This window comes from Indicator indicator, chromosome 2 (assembly GCF_027791375.1).
Source record: "Indicator indicator isolate 239-I01 chromosome 2, UM_Iind_1.1, whole genome shotgun sequence".
Lineage (NCBI taxonomy): Eukaryota > Metazoa > Chordata > Aves > Piciformes > Indicatoridae > Indicator > Indicator indicator.
Genome location: NC_072011.1, coordinates 34681733 through 34696558, shown reverse-complemented (window position 1 = coordinate 34696558; position 14826 = coordinate 34681733). Strand labels below are relative to the sequence as shown.

At 38.9% G+C, this 14826-nt stretch overlaps 1 protein-coding gene across 1 annotated transcript in view; it reads right to left on the bottom strand.

The window, feature by feature from the left end:
• Positions 1-14826, bottom strand: part of FMN2 (formin 2) — a 168377-nt gene that overhangs the window by 121123 nt on the left and 32428 nt on the right. Inside the window, exon 4 of the mRNA XM_054396857.1 lies at positions 8507-8562. Within this exon, the coding sequence (XP_054252832.1) occupies positions 8507-8562 (56 nt within the window). The remainder of the gene's footprint in view (positions 1-8506; positions 8563-14826) is intronic.

The window sequence follows — 14826 nt, the reverse complement described above, 5'->3', positions numbered from 1 at the left end:
CATCATCTCTTAATGTCTATTCATCCCTAAATCATGCTATGATTCTTATGTTTTTTTCAGAGCTGTAATTAAGGTAGCATGCCATGTATCACAGTGGAGAAGCAGAATAAAGAGCCTTTCAAACCGAAATAAACATATATTTCAAACCTCATCTTGGCTTTAACATCAAGAAAACAGATTAGAAGAAAGCAGATTTTAGTCTCACCATGGCCAGGAGGAAGAGTGCAAAAATGTCCTATTGTCAGTCCACTGAAAATTATACCAATGTATTGTTTCCCTTAAGAGAAGCAAATGCTGCCTTTAAGTGAAGCAACAGAAGTCAATCCAAGTATTGTGAAGTCTGGATATAATACAAAATACTAGCATTTGTTCATTTGTTCTGAAAATTAACTGCTTTTATTTTTCTACCACACAGGCTTGATGTATATACTTGCTTATTTACTTTTATTTAATTATGGAGTCTATGATTTATATTCTGTGTATGTCAATTAATTACAAATAGGTCTGTCACTTTTTTTGTTTGTTTGTTTGTTTTTAATCTATCCCTCACCACAACTAAATGGAAAAAAATCATGATTATGATTGAAGAAATTAATTTCAGGTGTGTTTAAATATTGGCAATTCCATGGTAAAACTTTAAAATTATCACTAAAAAACCGGTAATCCAGAAATCTTGTAGACCAAATAAAATATGGTCTCTTCACTAGTTTAAAAAAAACAAACAAAACAAACCAAACAAAAAACTACACCAAAACCCCCACAAAAAACTCAAGCCAAAAAAAAAACCTAATAGAACAATTCCCCAAAATCCTAAATTAAAACTCCAACAATCTTAACAGTGACAGAACAGAACTTTCTAAACATTGAATATTTTAGGATTTTTGTTATTATTTTTAGGACACAATTTTATTATCTGTCATTGATGCTCTAATTACTAAATATTGTTCAGATTAAACACAGTAAGTATGTGTATTTTTTACAGGATAACTCATTAACTACCAGAAAGCCACCTCTTTCTGACTAGAAAACCCCCAAATTATAATAAAACGTAAAAATTCTCGTTGTAGGTAATCTGCAGAAACCTCAGGGAATGACTTTCAAATGCCATGTGGGGGCCATTCAGAAATACTTGACTGCCACCTACGGGCTGAATAGGCAGACTTCTTTAAGGTGTCTTTTAGGCTTTGACTAACCACTTCTTCCTTCATTTCTAACATTTCTGCTTACATTTCTTCAGGGCTTAAGAAATCTTCATCTTATCAGAAGACAGTGTTTTAATCACAAAGTTCAGTTGCTAGTCATATAGGAAGAATAAAAGACTGAAACAGACAATCTCCAAATTATATTGAAGTTTCAGCTCTGAGAACCTCACTTTTTAATTTATTTTTTTAATCTACTACAACTGCAGAAAATTAAATATATATTAGTGCTTACTAGGCTTTCCAAAAACAAACCAAAAAGAAATTAGAAAATTGCAACATATTTAATTGGAAAATTAAGTTCTAATACTAATAATCAAAGACAACTTTCCAGCAATAAAAAATTGGAAACTTTTGCAAAACTGGTATGACTATTGAAATAAATATAGAGTAGACCTGATTTGCACTTTTTCTGTCCTGGAGTGAAGTTTGATGAAGCTTAGTCTGCTTTTTACTATTTGAGCAAAATGCTCTGTACTTCAGCAATTTCTGTGACCCCAGCACTGAAGTATTCTGCCAGGTTACTATCACATATTGTTTAGGACAAACTTTTTTTTTTTTTTTCCTTTCAGTGCATATGCTGCAAACCAACATATGCTGTAACCCTACATATGCTTCCTGATATTCACCTACAATTAGAACATAAGTTCCCTGATGTCATACATTGCCAGCTTGGCTTTCTCTCTCTCTCTTTTTTTTTTTTTTTTTTTGCAAGATAAGATGAAAATAGATTTATATCTCTGAAATTTCTTAGCTTTTTTGTTTTCTGAGACTGAGGTATGCTGGGTCGATGTTGCAGGAATTTTACATTGATAAGTTCTCCTTAAAACAACATTTCCAATTCTATTTGTCAGGACAGAGATTGTCAGTTAGCTGTAGTATTTACTTTGAAAAATATAATAGGTGCAGACTTTTCAGTTCATATGGAAAACTTCCAAAAAGTTTGCTTCTTTCATACTCCTTCCTTTCATCAATGAGAGAGCTGAATATAGTAGATGCTTGCGAATTCCTCATTTTACTTTTTTTTGTTTGTTTTTTTAACCAAATGTGCACATTTTTCAACCCTACTGAAATCTAAGACTTTAGCAATCACATTTTTCTAGGAAAATAATAGTTTTACAGGAAACTGTATTGTGTCCCCAAGCCCTCCCTTACAAAAAGTAACCTGGCAAATAGTGAAGGAATGGAAGAAGAGTGACACATTCCCAGAATGACAAGGTCCTTCTGAATGAATATCTCAAGAAAGAATGTGAAATGAAGCAGTCTAAAAAGAGCCACTGCAGAAGAATTACCAATTTTCTTTTTCTGTTGAACTAAATTTTTAACCAGTCTCATTTACAGATTGCCTTGACTAAGAAAAGCCATGTAATATCAAAATAAAACAGGCTTAAAAAATTTCCTTTTTAGTCTTATTTTTTATGCATGTGTAGCAGAATCATTTCACCTTTTCAGACAAATCTTACATTTACCTTCCTTATGTTACACTCATCTGTAAAGAATTATCTCTATGAAATTTCACTTAAGAGAGAATTTTGACCAGCATGGAAAACAAAATCTAGATGTGACATTTTATAACAATGAAAAGTAAATCCCAATCCTGCCAATATTTTCTGTTTTCTAAATGGACTGATTATGTATTTCTATTGAAATATTTCATAACCTTTTTTATTATATTACTGTCGAAACTAGAACATCTGAAATGTCACTAAGTTATTACCCTAAGGAGTTACAATAATTTGTAGTTAAAGAGTAGAGTAAAAAAAACGTCCCCACTGAAAGACTGAGAGAGGGGTTACCAGCAAAGCATAGTAGATAAGAATACATTAAAAGAGACACTCCAAGAGTCACAATTCCAAAGCAGAAAGTATATTCAACATGGCAAAACGTTTCTTTCAATTTGAGGTTTTAAGGCTAGCATTGTTACTGTTACTCTAAGATACTGTTGAAAAGTGCACCAGTAGATCACGCAGTAGAAATCTCTTTTCAGGGCCTGAGAATTGCTAAAATTGTCTGGTTGTTACTACCAGTTGAAAATATGTGGCATTCCAAGAAGGCATATAATTTTGGTGGAGGGCTGATCTGTTGGTTTAAATTAGGCGACCCAAATCAAACTGAGACAGAAACATTAAAGTCACAAACATTTTTTTTATGGCAAACTTTTTTTGCTGTAAATATAGTTTAAATACTCAGTGTGAACTGCTATAAATTGGAAGAGTCTGGCAAAACCTTATCTTCTGAGAAAGGATTATGAATACTGGGCACCCTCAATGGCTTGAAGAAGAATTCATTTCATCTGGATGCTGACCTTTAAATAAAGGTAATGAAGGCTTGCTTTTTAAATTTGTATGATACTTCCAGTAGACACTTATCATAAACAATAAAAAAAAAAAGAGTAAATTTGAAATATCTTGATAATAAGGTGTATAAGAGAACAAGGAATTTAGGTGACTTTCAAAAACAACTTTAGATCTTTGGTTCTGTGATGTCCCACTACTAACCAAAGTCTAGTTTTTATTTTACAATTATAAGATGCACTTCTTTTTTCTTACTGCTAAAACTCTGTTTTTGTACCATGTACACAAGATCAAGCAAACCTGAAAACTGAGTTAAAATGAAGAGAAAATTACAAGGGTACCACAAAGATTGGGAGTATGAAACAGAGGAAATTGGCTTTTGCCCAAAAATACAGCTGTCAAATCTAAACATTAGGACATTCAATTTTTCTCTTCTTCCTTTACTAAAGGAGTTGGGCCTAACAAAGTGTTCTTTGTTCATACTGGGAAGGCTAAGCAAACCTTGATCCTCTTTAGCATTTCAAAACCAGGACTTGAAATGGTTGCCAGTTTTCCTCTACTTACCAATTCCTGCACTAAAGATAAGCACAAAACAGACTTCCCTATTTTTGCTGTAATTTTTTAAATTAGCTATTTTGTACTCCAAAGAGCAGTCATTAAAACTTTAGAAAATATTGCTCCAATACATGAAGGTTATGTCTAACATTGTAAAGAAAAAGAAAGACGATACATAAAAAGGATTCTTACAGTGGCCTGAAAATATAGAATCCAGTCTGTGTTACTTGTGCTTTTAATGTAGAATTACTCTGAATCTTTTAGTTAACTGTTTGTCATAATTAAGATAAGTTACCAGCATCATGTTACATTTGAGTTTGTTTCTGTGTCAGTACCAACCATCTCCACTTATTTAAAATGCATGTGGAAGATGTCTTTTCCCAGGGAAGGGAGACAGAAGGCAGCTGCAAGTAGACTCAATTGATCAGCTTAAAAACTTACATTAGGGATCTCTTCCTTTGTCAGGTATTGTAAGAAAAGAGAAGAATCACCTATGTGGCTAACTTCAGGCAAAGCTTGCTTTCTTCATAAACTTGATAAACTACACAATAGTAAAAGAGGATAGGTCTCCAATAGAAGCATTTCATAGTATTTTATCACTTTAAGAAAGTACAAATAACACAGGAATTCTCTGAATTCAGTAAAGGATTTACCTACAAATGATACAAATGTTAGTGTGACCATTCTATTTTCTAGACACTTTTGTAGATTCAAATAGCTACTGATATGATAGAACACACTCAGCTTTTTAGGCTGAACTAAACTGAACACATGAAAACATTTTATTGACACAAATTCTCAAATTAAATAATATCTGCTATGATTTTCAAAATAAACCAGAATGATGATAGCAAAAAACTTGAGATACTTTTCAGCAAATAAGGTGATCATGCATTCAAGAGAGTTATTACTGCCTTTTCATTTATAGAATGGTTTGGGTTAGAAGGGACCTTAAAGATCACCCAGCCTCAGCACCATGGGCTTCCTCCAGACTATGTTGCTCAAAATCCCCATCCCAGGGGAAAACGAGCCTCACTGAGGACATTCTTGGGACAGTTGTGAGGCAGGGTACCAGCTCCACTGCTATCCCAGGGGCTGGAGGGGATAGTGGATTATGCAACATCCACAATGGTAACAGATACTCCTCTGCTAAGTGTCTGTATGCCAACACAAGAAGTATGGGGAATAAGCAGGATGAACTGGAAATCTGGGTGCAGTCGCAGGGTTATGATCTTGTTGCAATTACAGAGACATGGTGGGACAGCTCCCCTGACTGCAATGTGGTTATGGATGGCTATGTTCTTTTCAGGAAGGACAGGCTGACAAGGTGAGGTGGTGGAGTTGTTCTCTATGTAAGTAAGCAATTGGAATGCGTTGAGCTCAACCCAGGGGGAGATGATAAAAGCGTTGAAAGTTTATGAGTAGGAGTGAAAGGACATACAAACATGGATGATACAGTTGTGGGGGTTTACTACAGACCACCGAACCAGGAAGAAGCTACTGACAAGGCCTTCTACAGGCAGCTGGCAGTAGCCTCAAGATCAAGTGCTCTGGTGCTTGTGGGTGACTTCAACCACTCACATATTAGTTAGAAAGATCACACAGCCAAGCACAAACAGTCCAAAAGGTTCCTGCAGTGCATTGATGACAACTTTCTCCTGCAAGTAGTTGAAGAACAAACAAGGAGAAGTGCAATGCTGGACCTGATATTAACAAACAAAGAAGGACTGGTTGTAGATGTCAGGGTTGGGGGTAATCTTGGTTGCAGTGACCATGACATGTTGGAGTTTAATATCAATAAACAAAGAAGCAGAGTGATAAGTAAAATTTCAACCCTCGACTTTAAGAGCCAACTTTCCCCTCTTCAAGACTCTACTTAGAAATATCCAGTGGGCTAGGGTTCTGGAAGGAAGGGGGCCCCAAGAGAGCTGGTTGATGTTCAAACATTACTTCCTCCAAGCTCAAGAGAAAAAAAAAATCAAGTAAGGCAAGCAGACCACCTGCATGGATAAGCAAGGAACTCTTAGTAAAACTCAAAAACAAAAAGGAGGTTTACAATATGTGGAAAAAAGGACTGGTCAGTTGAGAGGATTATAGAGATATAGCCATAGAATGTAGGGATGCAACAAGGAAAGCCAAGGCTCTCCTGGAACTGAATCTCACCTGAGGGGTGAAGGAGAACAAGAAGAGTTTTTTTCAAATATATCAATGATAAAAAGGAAGAGCAGGAAAAAGGTGGGCCCACTGCTGAATGAGATAGGAGATACAGTAACTGATGATGCAGAGATGGCAGAGCTGCTGAATGCCTTCTTTTCCCTAGTCTTCACTCCTAAGACCAGCCCTCAGGAACCTCAGTCTCTAGAAGCAAGAGCTGGAGAGATGTGGAGATTCTGCTGGTCAGCCAGGACAGGGTTAGAGATCTCTTATACCATCTCGAGACACACAGATCCATGGGCCCTGATAAGATGCCTCCATGTGTGCTGAGAGAGCTGGCTGATACTGTTGCTGAACCTCTCTCCATCATCTTTGAAAAGTCATGGAGAACAGGAGAGGTACCTTATGATTGGAAGAAAGCAAATGTCACTCCAGTCATCAAAAAAGGCAAGAAGGAGGATCCAGGCAACTACAGACCAGTCAGCCTCACCTCCATCCCTGGAAAGATGATGGAGCAGCTCATCCTGGAGGTCATCTCTAACCACATGGAAGACAAGAAGATTATCAGGAGTAGCCAACATGGATTTACCAAGGGGAGATCCTGTCTAACTAATCTGATAGCCTTCTATGAAATTATGACCAATTGGGTAGATATGAGAAGAGCAGTGGATGTCATATATCTTGACTTCAGTAAAGCTTTTGATACTGTCTCCCATAACATCCTCATAGAAAAGCTCAGGAGATGTGGGCATAGATGGGTGGTCAGTGAGGTGGACTGCAAACTGGCTTCACAACAGAGTTCCGAGGGTTGTCATCAATGGCACAGAGTCAGCTTGGAGGCCTGTGGCAAGTGGTGTCCCCCAGGGATTGGTACTGGGTCCAGTTTTGTTCAATATCTTTATCAACGACCTGGATGAGGGGATTGAGAGTACCCTCAGCAAGTTCACTGATGATACAAAACTGGGGGGTTGGCTGACACCCCTCAGGCTGTGCAGCCATCCAGTGTGACCTAGACAGGCTGGAGAGCTGCGTGCAGGCAAACCTCATGAAGTTTAATAAGGACAAGTGCAGGGTCCTAGATCTGGGGAGGAATAACAACAGGCACCAATACAGGTTAGGGGCTGCCCTGCTGGAAAGCAGCTCCACAGAGAAAGACCTTGGAGGGCTGGTGGACAGCAAGTTCTCCATGGAACAACAATGTGCTCTTGTGGCCAAGAGAGTCAATGAGACCCTGGGATGCATCAGGAAGGATATGTCCAGCAGGTCTAGGGAAGTTCTTCTACCTCTCTGCTCTGCCCTGGTGAGACCACACCTGGAGTACTGCATCCAGTTTTGGGCTCCTGAGTTTGAGAGAAAGAGAGACCTGCTGGAGAGAGGAGAGCCACGAGGGTGATTAGGGGACTTGAGCATCTCCCCTATGAAGAGAGCCCTGGGGCTGTTTAGTCTGGAGAAGAGAAGACTGAGAGGGGATCTGATCAATATCTATAAATACCTGAGGGGTGGGTGTCAAGTGGAGGGGGGGGGTGGGGGGGCAGGCTCTTGTTGGTGGTTCACAGTGATAAGATAAGGAACAATGGGTTCAAGCTTGAACATAGAAGACTTCACCTCAACATGAGGGGAAACTTCTTTACAGTGAGGGTGACAGAGCACTGGAACAGGCTGCCCAGGGGGATTGTGGAGTTTCCTTCTCTGGAGACTTTCAAAATCCACCTGGATGCATTCCTGTGTGGACTGCCTTAAGTGATCCTGCTCTGGCAGGGGGGTTGGACCTGATGATCTCTTGAGGTCCCTTCCAACCTCTGATATACTGTGAAGTTCCCATCATTGTTGTAAGAGATAAACACTGAGCAGGAGTGATGGAAATCTCTAACACTAGCAAATGCAACTCAGTAGTTGGACAACATAATAGGCTAATTTTTAAAATAACAAATGACCCCAAACAAAGCAGTCTGAAGCAAATGTTATTTTTTAGATTAGCTAACACAACCAGAGTTTATTTTACTATTCCTTAGTAACACGTTCAGACCTCCAGAATCAAATGTCAGCTTTCTTCCATGTGAATTGACCAATAGAAATTTTACAAGAATCACCTTAGACAGGAACCTTCAGTCTCTGTATGTAAGATATGTTGTGGACCACGTTAGTATTTTGAAATAAAATTTTAGAATCAAAAGCACACTTCCAAATGTTTTCATTCAGATCATTCAGTACATAAAACTATTTAAAAAAATGTCTGAATTACTGCTTTACCCATCTTTATACAAAACTATAAATAAAATATAACTTTTAGAATCTTACCTGTACCTGCTGAACACCTTCTATGTATTGTTTCTCTGTTTCTAGACCAGTAGATTTCAACTCTGAATTCAAAAAGAAAATAGAAATTTTAAATGTTTTATATATTAAAAACATTAATCTTTCTTTTAATGAAATTCTTAATGTGTATTTTGAGAGTTAGAAAGAAAGCAATGTAAACAGTCTCATTTTCCAAATTATCCATCTAAAATTAACTGAACAGTTTATATTCTTAAATAAAGCCAGCTTGAACTCAAATTGTGATATATGTATTATGACTCAACATTAGACACTATCATCTTAAAAGAAGTCCATTTTTATTGTCACATTTTCTGATTCAGAGAAAAAAAGATTACTTATGGCTCTATAAAACACATTCTACGGAAGGTCCTGACACTTTTTCTTCCCATCCCATACCATTAAGAAGTATTTCTGCCCAAGATCTGTTGACAAAAGGCCAAAAGAACTCATGAGCAGAATGACTGTTTTCAGCTATTTTGTCTTTTTCTTATCCTCTAGGGGCCCTTCTCTACCTTCATGTCAGAATTTGAAATCTCCATAAGACAACAGATAATGAAACAGATCTAAACTCACATTTTAAAAGCGTGCTTGAATGCAACTGGCCTTACTATTACAAATACATTTTGAGAAATTTCAGTTTCATTCTAGCTTTATTAGTCATCATGCACAGCATCTCAGGCTTACAAAGGAATAATTTGAGACAGTATGCTTATTGTGCAAGTACACAGTCAGAGCTTCCCAGAAATCAGGGTATTCAAACTGAGGACACCAAAGTAATTCTTCACCTTTGTCCTGAATTCTGCATTTTCTGTTTTGGGCAAAGAACCAGCATTTATCTGACTTTTGAAATGTTGACATTATTTGTTTACATTGAAATATGAAAGAGTACTTCATTCCAGTTGTTTCTTCAATTATTTTCTACTTTGCCATAACTAATGAGAGTCCTACTTAATACCTAAGCATTCGTTCTCTTAATTACTGTTGTAAACAGAGAAAAATACAACTACAGGTCTCCAGCTGTCACTGTGACAATGAAAAATAAAAATAGTGGGACTATGAATGTTTATCTGCACACTTTACCTGGAAAATGGACATCAAAACATAAGACACCCACCCCAACCCTTCTTTATTTTAAAATATGGATAACAATTATTCTGTCTACCAATACTAATTTTTGAGAGTTTTGGTTTTTTTTAACATTTTAATGTAATCCAAACCTAAGTACAAAAGAAATCACAGTAAAAGCCTGATTGTGCTAATACATATTTCAGTGAGACATACATGCTGTACATTCCTGCATTTTTTCTACAGTGCTGTATTTGGAGTGGCTAATGGATAGAAGAGATCACAGATTTTGTGCTGGAAATGACTGTCCTAGTAGGGCCATGACATGGCCCAGTATAAACCCAGACAGGCCTTAAGATGTCTAGACAGGGTCCCTTTCTCTCCCCTCCCTCCTGCAGGAAAACAGAGCGACTTGGGAAAAGAACAAAGGGGACAGGACTCCTGCCTGTCTGGTAAACAAGATGTTTATCTGGGGTGAGAGCACGTAAGCTCTCCCCAGATACAAGGTCCTTGCTTCTGCCTTTTACGGTTATAGCCTGGCAGAACGCCTTTCCATTGGGCAGCTACATGTTAGCTTCAGTGCCCCATTGGACCAACCAATCTCTGGCAATTTGTATATATACAAGTGACTTGGTAGTCAGCCTTGCCTTGCTCAAGGCTGCTGAATCCTTGCCTTGCTTCAAGCCTACTTGGACCCGGTCTTGCAGAAGCTGCCTTGAGTTGCCCTGCCCTGCCCCTGCCCTGTCCAGAGCCTGGGATAAAGCCACGAGCCACACACACACAAGCCAGAGAAGCCACAAGCCTAGAAGCCATAAGCCTAGCCTGCTTCCCCTTGCCACCAGAATCATGCCATGCCTCAATTTACCCAGAAACCAAGCAAGTGCCCGTTACCAAGAGCGTTGTTAACTGCCCGCTGTCTGGTGAAGCCAGACCAGCCTGGGACCATGTGGTAAACTCTTCTTGCCAGCAATTTGTGTTACAAGAGCACCCCAAAGCTAACACAGCAGCAGCAGCATCATCCCTATGTGGGCAAAACTAGCTGTGAGTAACTAATTCATTGCCCTTTGGGTCTAACGGTTCTTACCGAGCCTCCCCCTGCTGTAATTGAGCGCTACCTACTCTCGGGGGCTTTCTCTTTCCAGGTTATTGCCTCCTAATTTGTATGGAATTGTTTGTATTTTGCCCTAAGACTGCACAATTCCATTGTAAATATATTTCCAACTGTACAACGATCCTTATAACGAGTTTTGGCATATTTCATATTAATAAAGTGTTACTATTTTTATTAATACCCATTTGCCACATCATTTATTATTTATTGTTGTGAGGGTAATTAATAAATATTCTTCCCCTCAACCACAACAACGACACAGGCATGTAACATGGCAAACCATTGTAGAGAATAATAAAGACTTATTTTTAATTTATTTATGGAAGAGAGAGAATATCGTAGTTAAAGCACAGGGATTGAATTAAAAGCACTGTTTTCTATTCTGAATTTTCCACAGATTTCTTCTCTGACCTTAAAGAGCTCCTCTGCACATCAATTTCCTTGACTGATAGAAAACAAAACAAAAACCACTACAAACCATGAGAAAAAAAATTAAACCTAAACAAAAAGGCTTCAGCACCTACATGGTGCAAAGCTCTCTAACCAGCTTAGCAGCTACTGCTGCTCAAGTCTCCTTAAGTGGTCAGTCTCATTTTGCACACAGAACAACAGAAATCTTTTTCTTATACATGCTCAGAGAACATGTCTCTCTCATTCTTCTGATATCTTTTAAGGATATTACCATAAAGGAGCCAAAATTATTGACCATTTGCAGGAAGACTGAAACAGTTGTGGTCCAGAACCTCTGGATTCAGAGGTCCTAGACATTTGGTCTCCTCACAGCTTTCTGACAATCATAGCTCTTGAGAAGTTGGACATACAAGAGGCAAGTTTCATTGCCAATGGCAGTTACACTGAAAGGCTATCCCTTGAAAATTAACAATCCTCAATCTTTATTACTTTTTAAATTGTTTACTAAAAGAGAATTTCCGAGCTCATCTGACAGAATTTTTCCCAATCAGAAAAACCTGGATGAGGATAGGTTGTTCTTCTAAATTAAAGCCAGGTTCAGGGTGACAAAAACAGTTAATTTTAAGGTTAGCTTAACAAAATTCACCAAATACTAATCTATCTGCAGCAAAGAGATTCTTTGTTTCCTAAAATTAAAACAAACCTCATCATTCCAACAAAAGAAAACAACCAACCAACCACAAGAGAGTTAAGGAAAGAAAAAAAAAGTGCTACAGGATGAATAAAATCTTCCCTTTAAACTAGACCAAAAACTGTATTTCCCCCCCCCCCCTTATTTTTAATTAAAATAACTGAAATAAATATCTGGACAAGTCTAACTTTGTAACAGACTAACTTAGATTTCAGGGTGTAAACCCACATGTTTAGTGTACTGAGACAGTTTCGTTGTGCAGAAGTTGTATAATCTTTGAGTCTCTGCCCAAGTGATTCAGACAGTCACATAGGAGACAGACTAGGCTCCAGTGCCTGCATACTTTCCTTTTCCTATATGTTAAGTGGAATAGTGTACTCAGCAAAGCACAAAAATAACCCAGTTTCAAATATTCTGTTGTGTTTTCAAGTATTCTGTTGTGTTTATACTCAGGCAACATGCTGGGGTGTGAGAGCGCTAGCGTCAAATACCGTTAGAGGAGACAGAATGAGTTTGGGTATTCAGATAGAATATTAATGACATACACATTGATCCCACTGATATTGACTCATTTAATCAAAAAAAAACTTTTCTGTCTCCAGAACTGGAAAATGTTTTTTTTTTTGCATAAATATCTGCTGATGTGAGCCCAAAATTCATATTAGGCATTTCCAAACATCTGGTTTCTAATAGATAGCCAATCTAAAAACCAAACCAAATCAACTTGATGAAAAAACCCAAAACTCCCTTGACCATGCTCATAGGCCTTTTTGTTGCACCCAACAACGCTCCACATGACAGAGCACACAGCAAAACTAACATATACTATATTAAACAGACAATTAACTACTTCATTAATTTAGGAACAGATTGCCTAAGACTTTGTGGAATGTCCTCTTGTCTTACTTAAAACATGAAGGCCTAGCACTGTCCTCACGGTAACATGTATAATGAAAATAAAGTCTCTACGTCTAGAAATATCCTGCTACATCCCTTTATCGATACCATTGTCTAAAATGGATGCTTTTCTTAGAAACCATTGTTTGTGATGTTAATGGGCAAGTGATCATGCCCCTGTACTTGGCACTGATGAGGTCACACCTCAAATACTGTGTTCAGTTTTGAGCCCTCGACTACAAGAAAGAGATTGAGTTGTTGGAGCATGTGCAGAGAAGGCCCACAAGGATGGAGAATGGTCAAGAGAATAGGTCTTATGAGGAGTGGCTGAGGGAACAGGAGTTGTTTAGTATGGAGAAAAGGAGGCTGAAGGGAGACCTCATTGCTCTGTACAAATACCTCAGATGAGGCCGTTGGCCTTTTCTCCCTAGTATCAGGTGATAGGAGAGGAAACAGTCTGAGATTCTGTCAGGGAGGTTTAGATTAGATGTTAGGAAAAATTTCTTTATGGAAACAGTGGTCAGGGATTGGAATAGGTTGCCCACAAGGTGGTGGAGTCACTGTCCCTGGAGGTGTTCAAGACACACAGCTATGGCCCCCTGGGACATGGTTTAATAGCCATCCTGGTCTTAGGTTGTCAGTCGAACTTGATGATCTTGGAGGTCTTTTCCAAACAAAAGAATTCTGTGATTCTATTGTAACTGTTTAAGCCATGCAGATATATAATCATAGAATTGTTAGGGTTGGAAGGGACCTCAATTATCATCTAGTTCCAACTCCCCTGCCATGGACAAGGACACCTCACACTAGATCAGGTTGCTCAGAGCCACATCCAGCCTGGCCTTAAAAAACCTCCAGGGATGGGGCTTCTACCACTTCCCTGGGTAACCTGTTCCAGTGTCTCACCACCCTCATGGTGAAAAACTTCTTCCTAGCATCCAACCTAAATTTACCCATTTCTATTTTTTTTTCCATTCCCCCTAGTCCTATCACTACCTGACATCCTAAAAAGTCCCTTCCCAGATTTCTTGCAGGCCCCCTTCGAACTCTGGAAGGCCACAATAAGGTCTCCTCAGAGCCTTCTCTTCTCCAGACTGAACAGCTCCAACTCTCTCAGTCTGTCCTCATAGGAGAGATGCTCCAGCCCTCTAATCATTCTCATGGCCCTTCTCTGGACACTTTCTAGCACCTCCAGATCCTTCTTGTAATAGGAGCTCCAGAACTGAATGCAGTACTCCAAGCGGAATCTCACCAGAGTGGAGTAGAGGGGGAACATCACCTCCCTTGACTTGCTAGCCACACTTATCTTAATGCAGCCCAGGATGTGATTTGCTTTCTGAGCTGCAAGTGCACATGGACAGGTCATGTTGAGCTTCTCATCCACCAGCACCCCCAAGTCCTTTTCTTCAGGGCTGCTCTCAAGCCAGTCGCTGCCCAGCCTATACTGGTGCTTGGGATTGCCCTGACCCAGATGCAGAACCTTGCATTTGGTGTTGCTGAACTTCATGAGGTTGGCTTGTGCCCACCTCTCCAGCCCATCAAGGTCCCTCTGGATGGCATCCCTTCCCTTCAGGGTGTCTGCCACACCACACATCTTGGTGTTGTCAGCAAACCTGCTGAGGGTGCACACAATGCCACTGTCCATGTTGTCAACAAAGATATTAGACAAGACTGGTCCTAGTAGTGATCCCTGAGGGACTCCACTTGTCACTGGCCTCCACTTGGACATGGACCCATTGACAGCCACTCTTTGTGTGTGGCTGTCAAGCCAGTTCTTTATCCACTGAATGGCCCATCCATCAAACCCAGACTCTACCAGTTTGCATTATACATAATGCAAAATACAGCTACTCTGTACACAATAATTTAAATGCTTTACAGATGTTTACCCTCTCCATCTTTCAAAAGCACTTAAATATAATGTAGCTACAAATCTTGGGGAAGGTGTTTATGCTTCAGGCTTGACATGAAAAGTGACTTACCTCCATGTTCTTCCAGATGGCATGCATAGGAATAATCAGAAAGTTAAATTATTTTTCTACCTAAATTGTAAATGGAAGAATTATTTTTTCTGTTCCCTCTCTGCCCTGCAGTGCAAATTCACACCAAAGAACCCAAAATTTCAATAATATT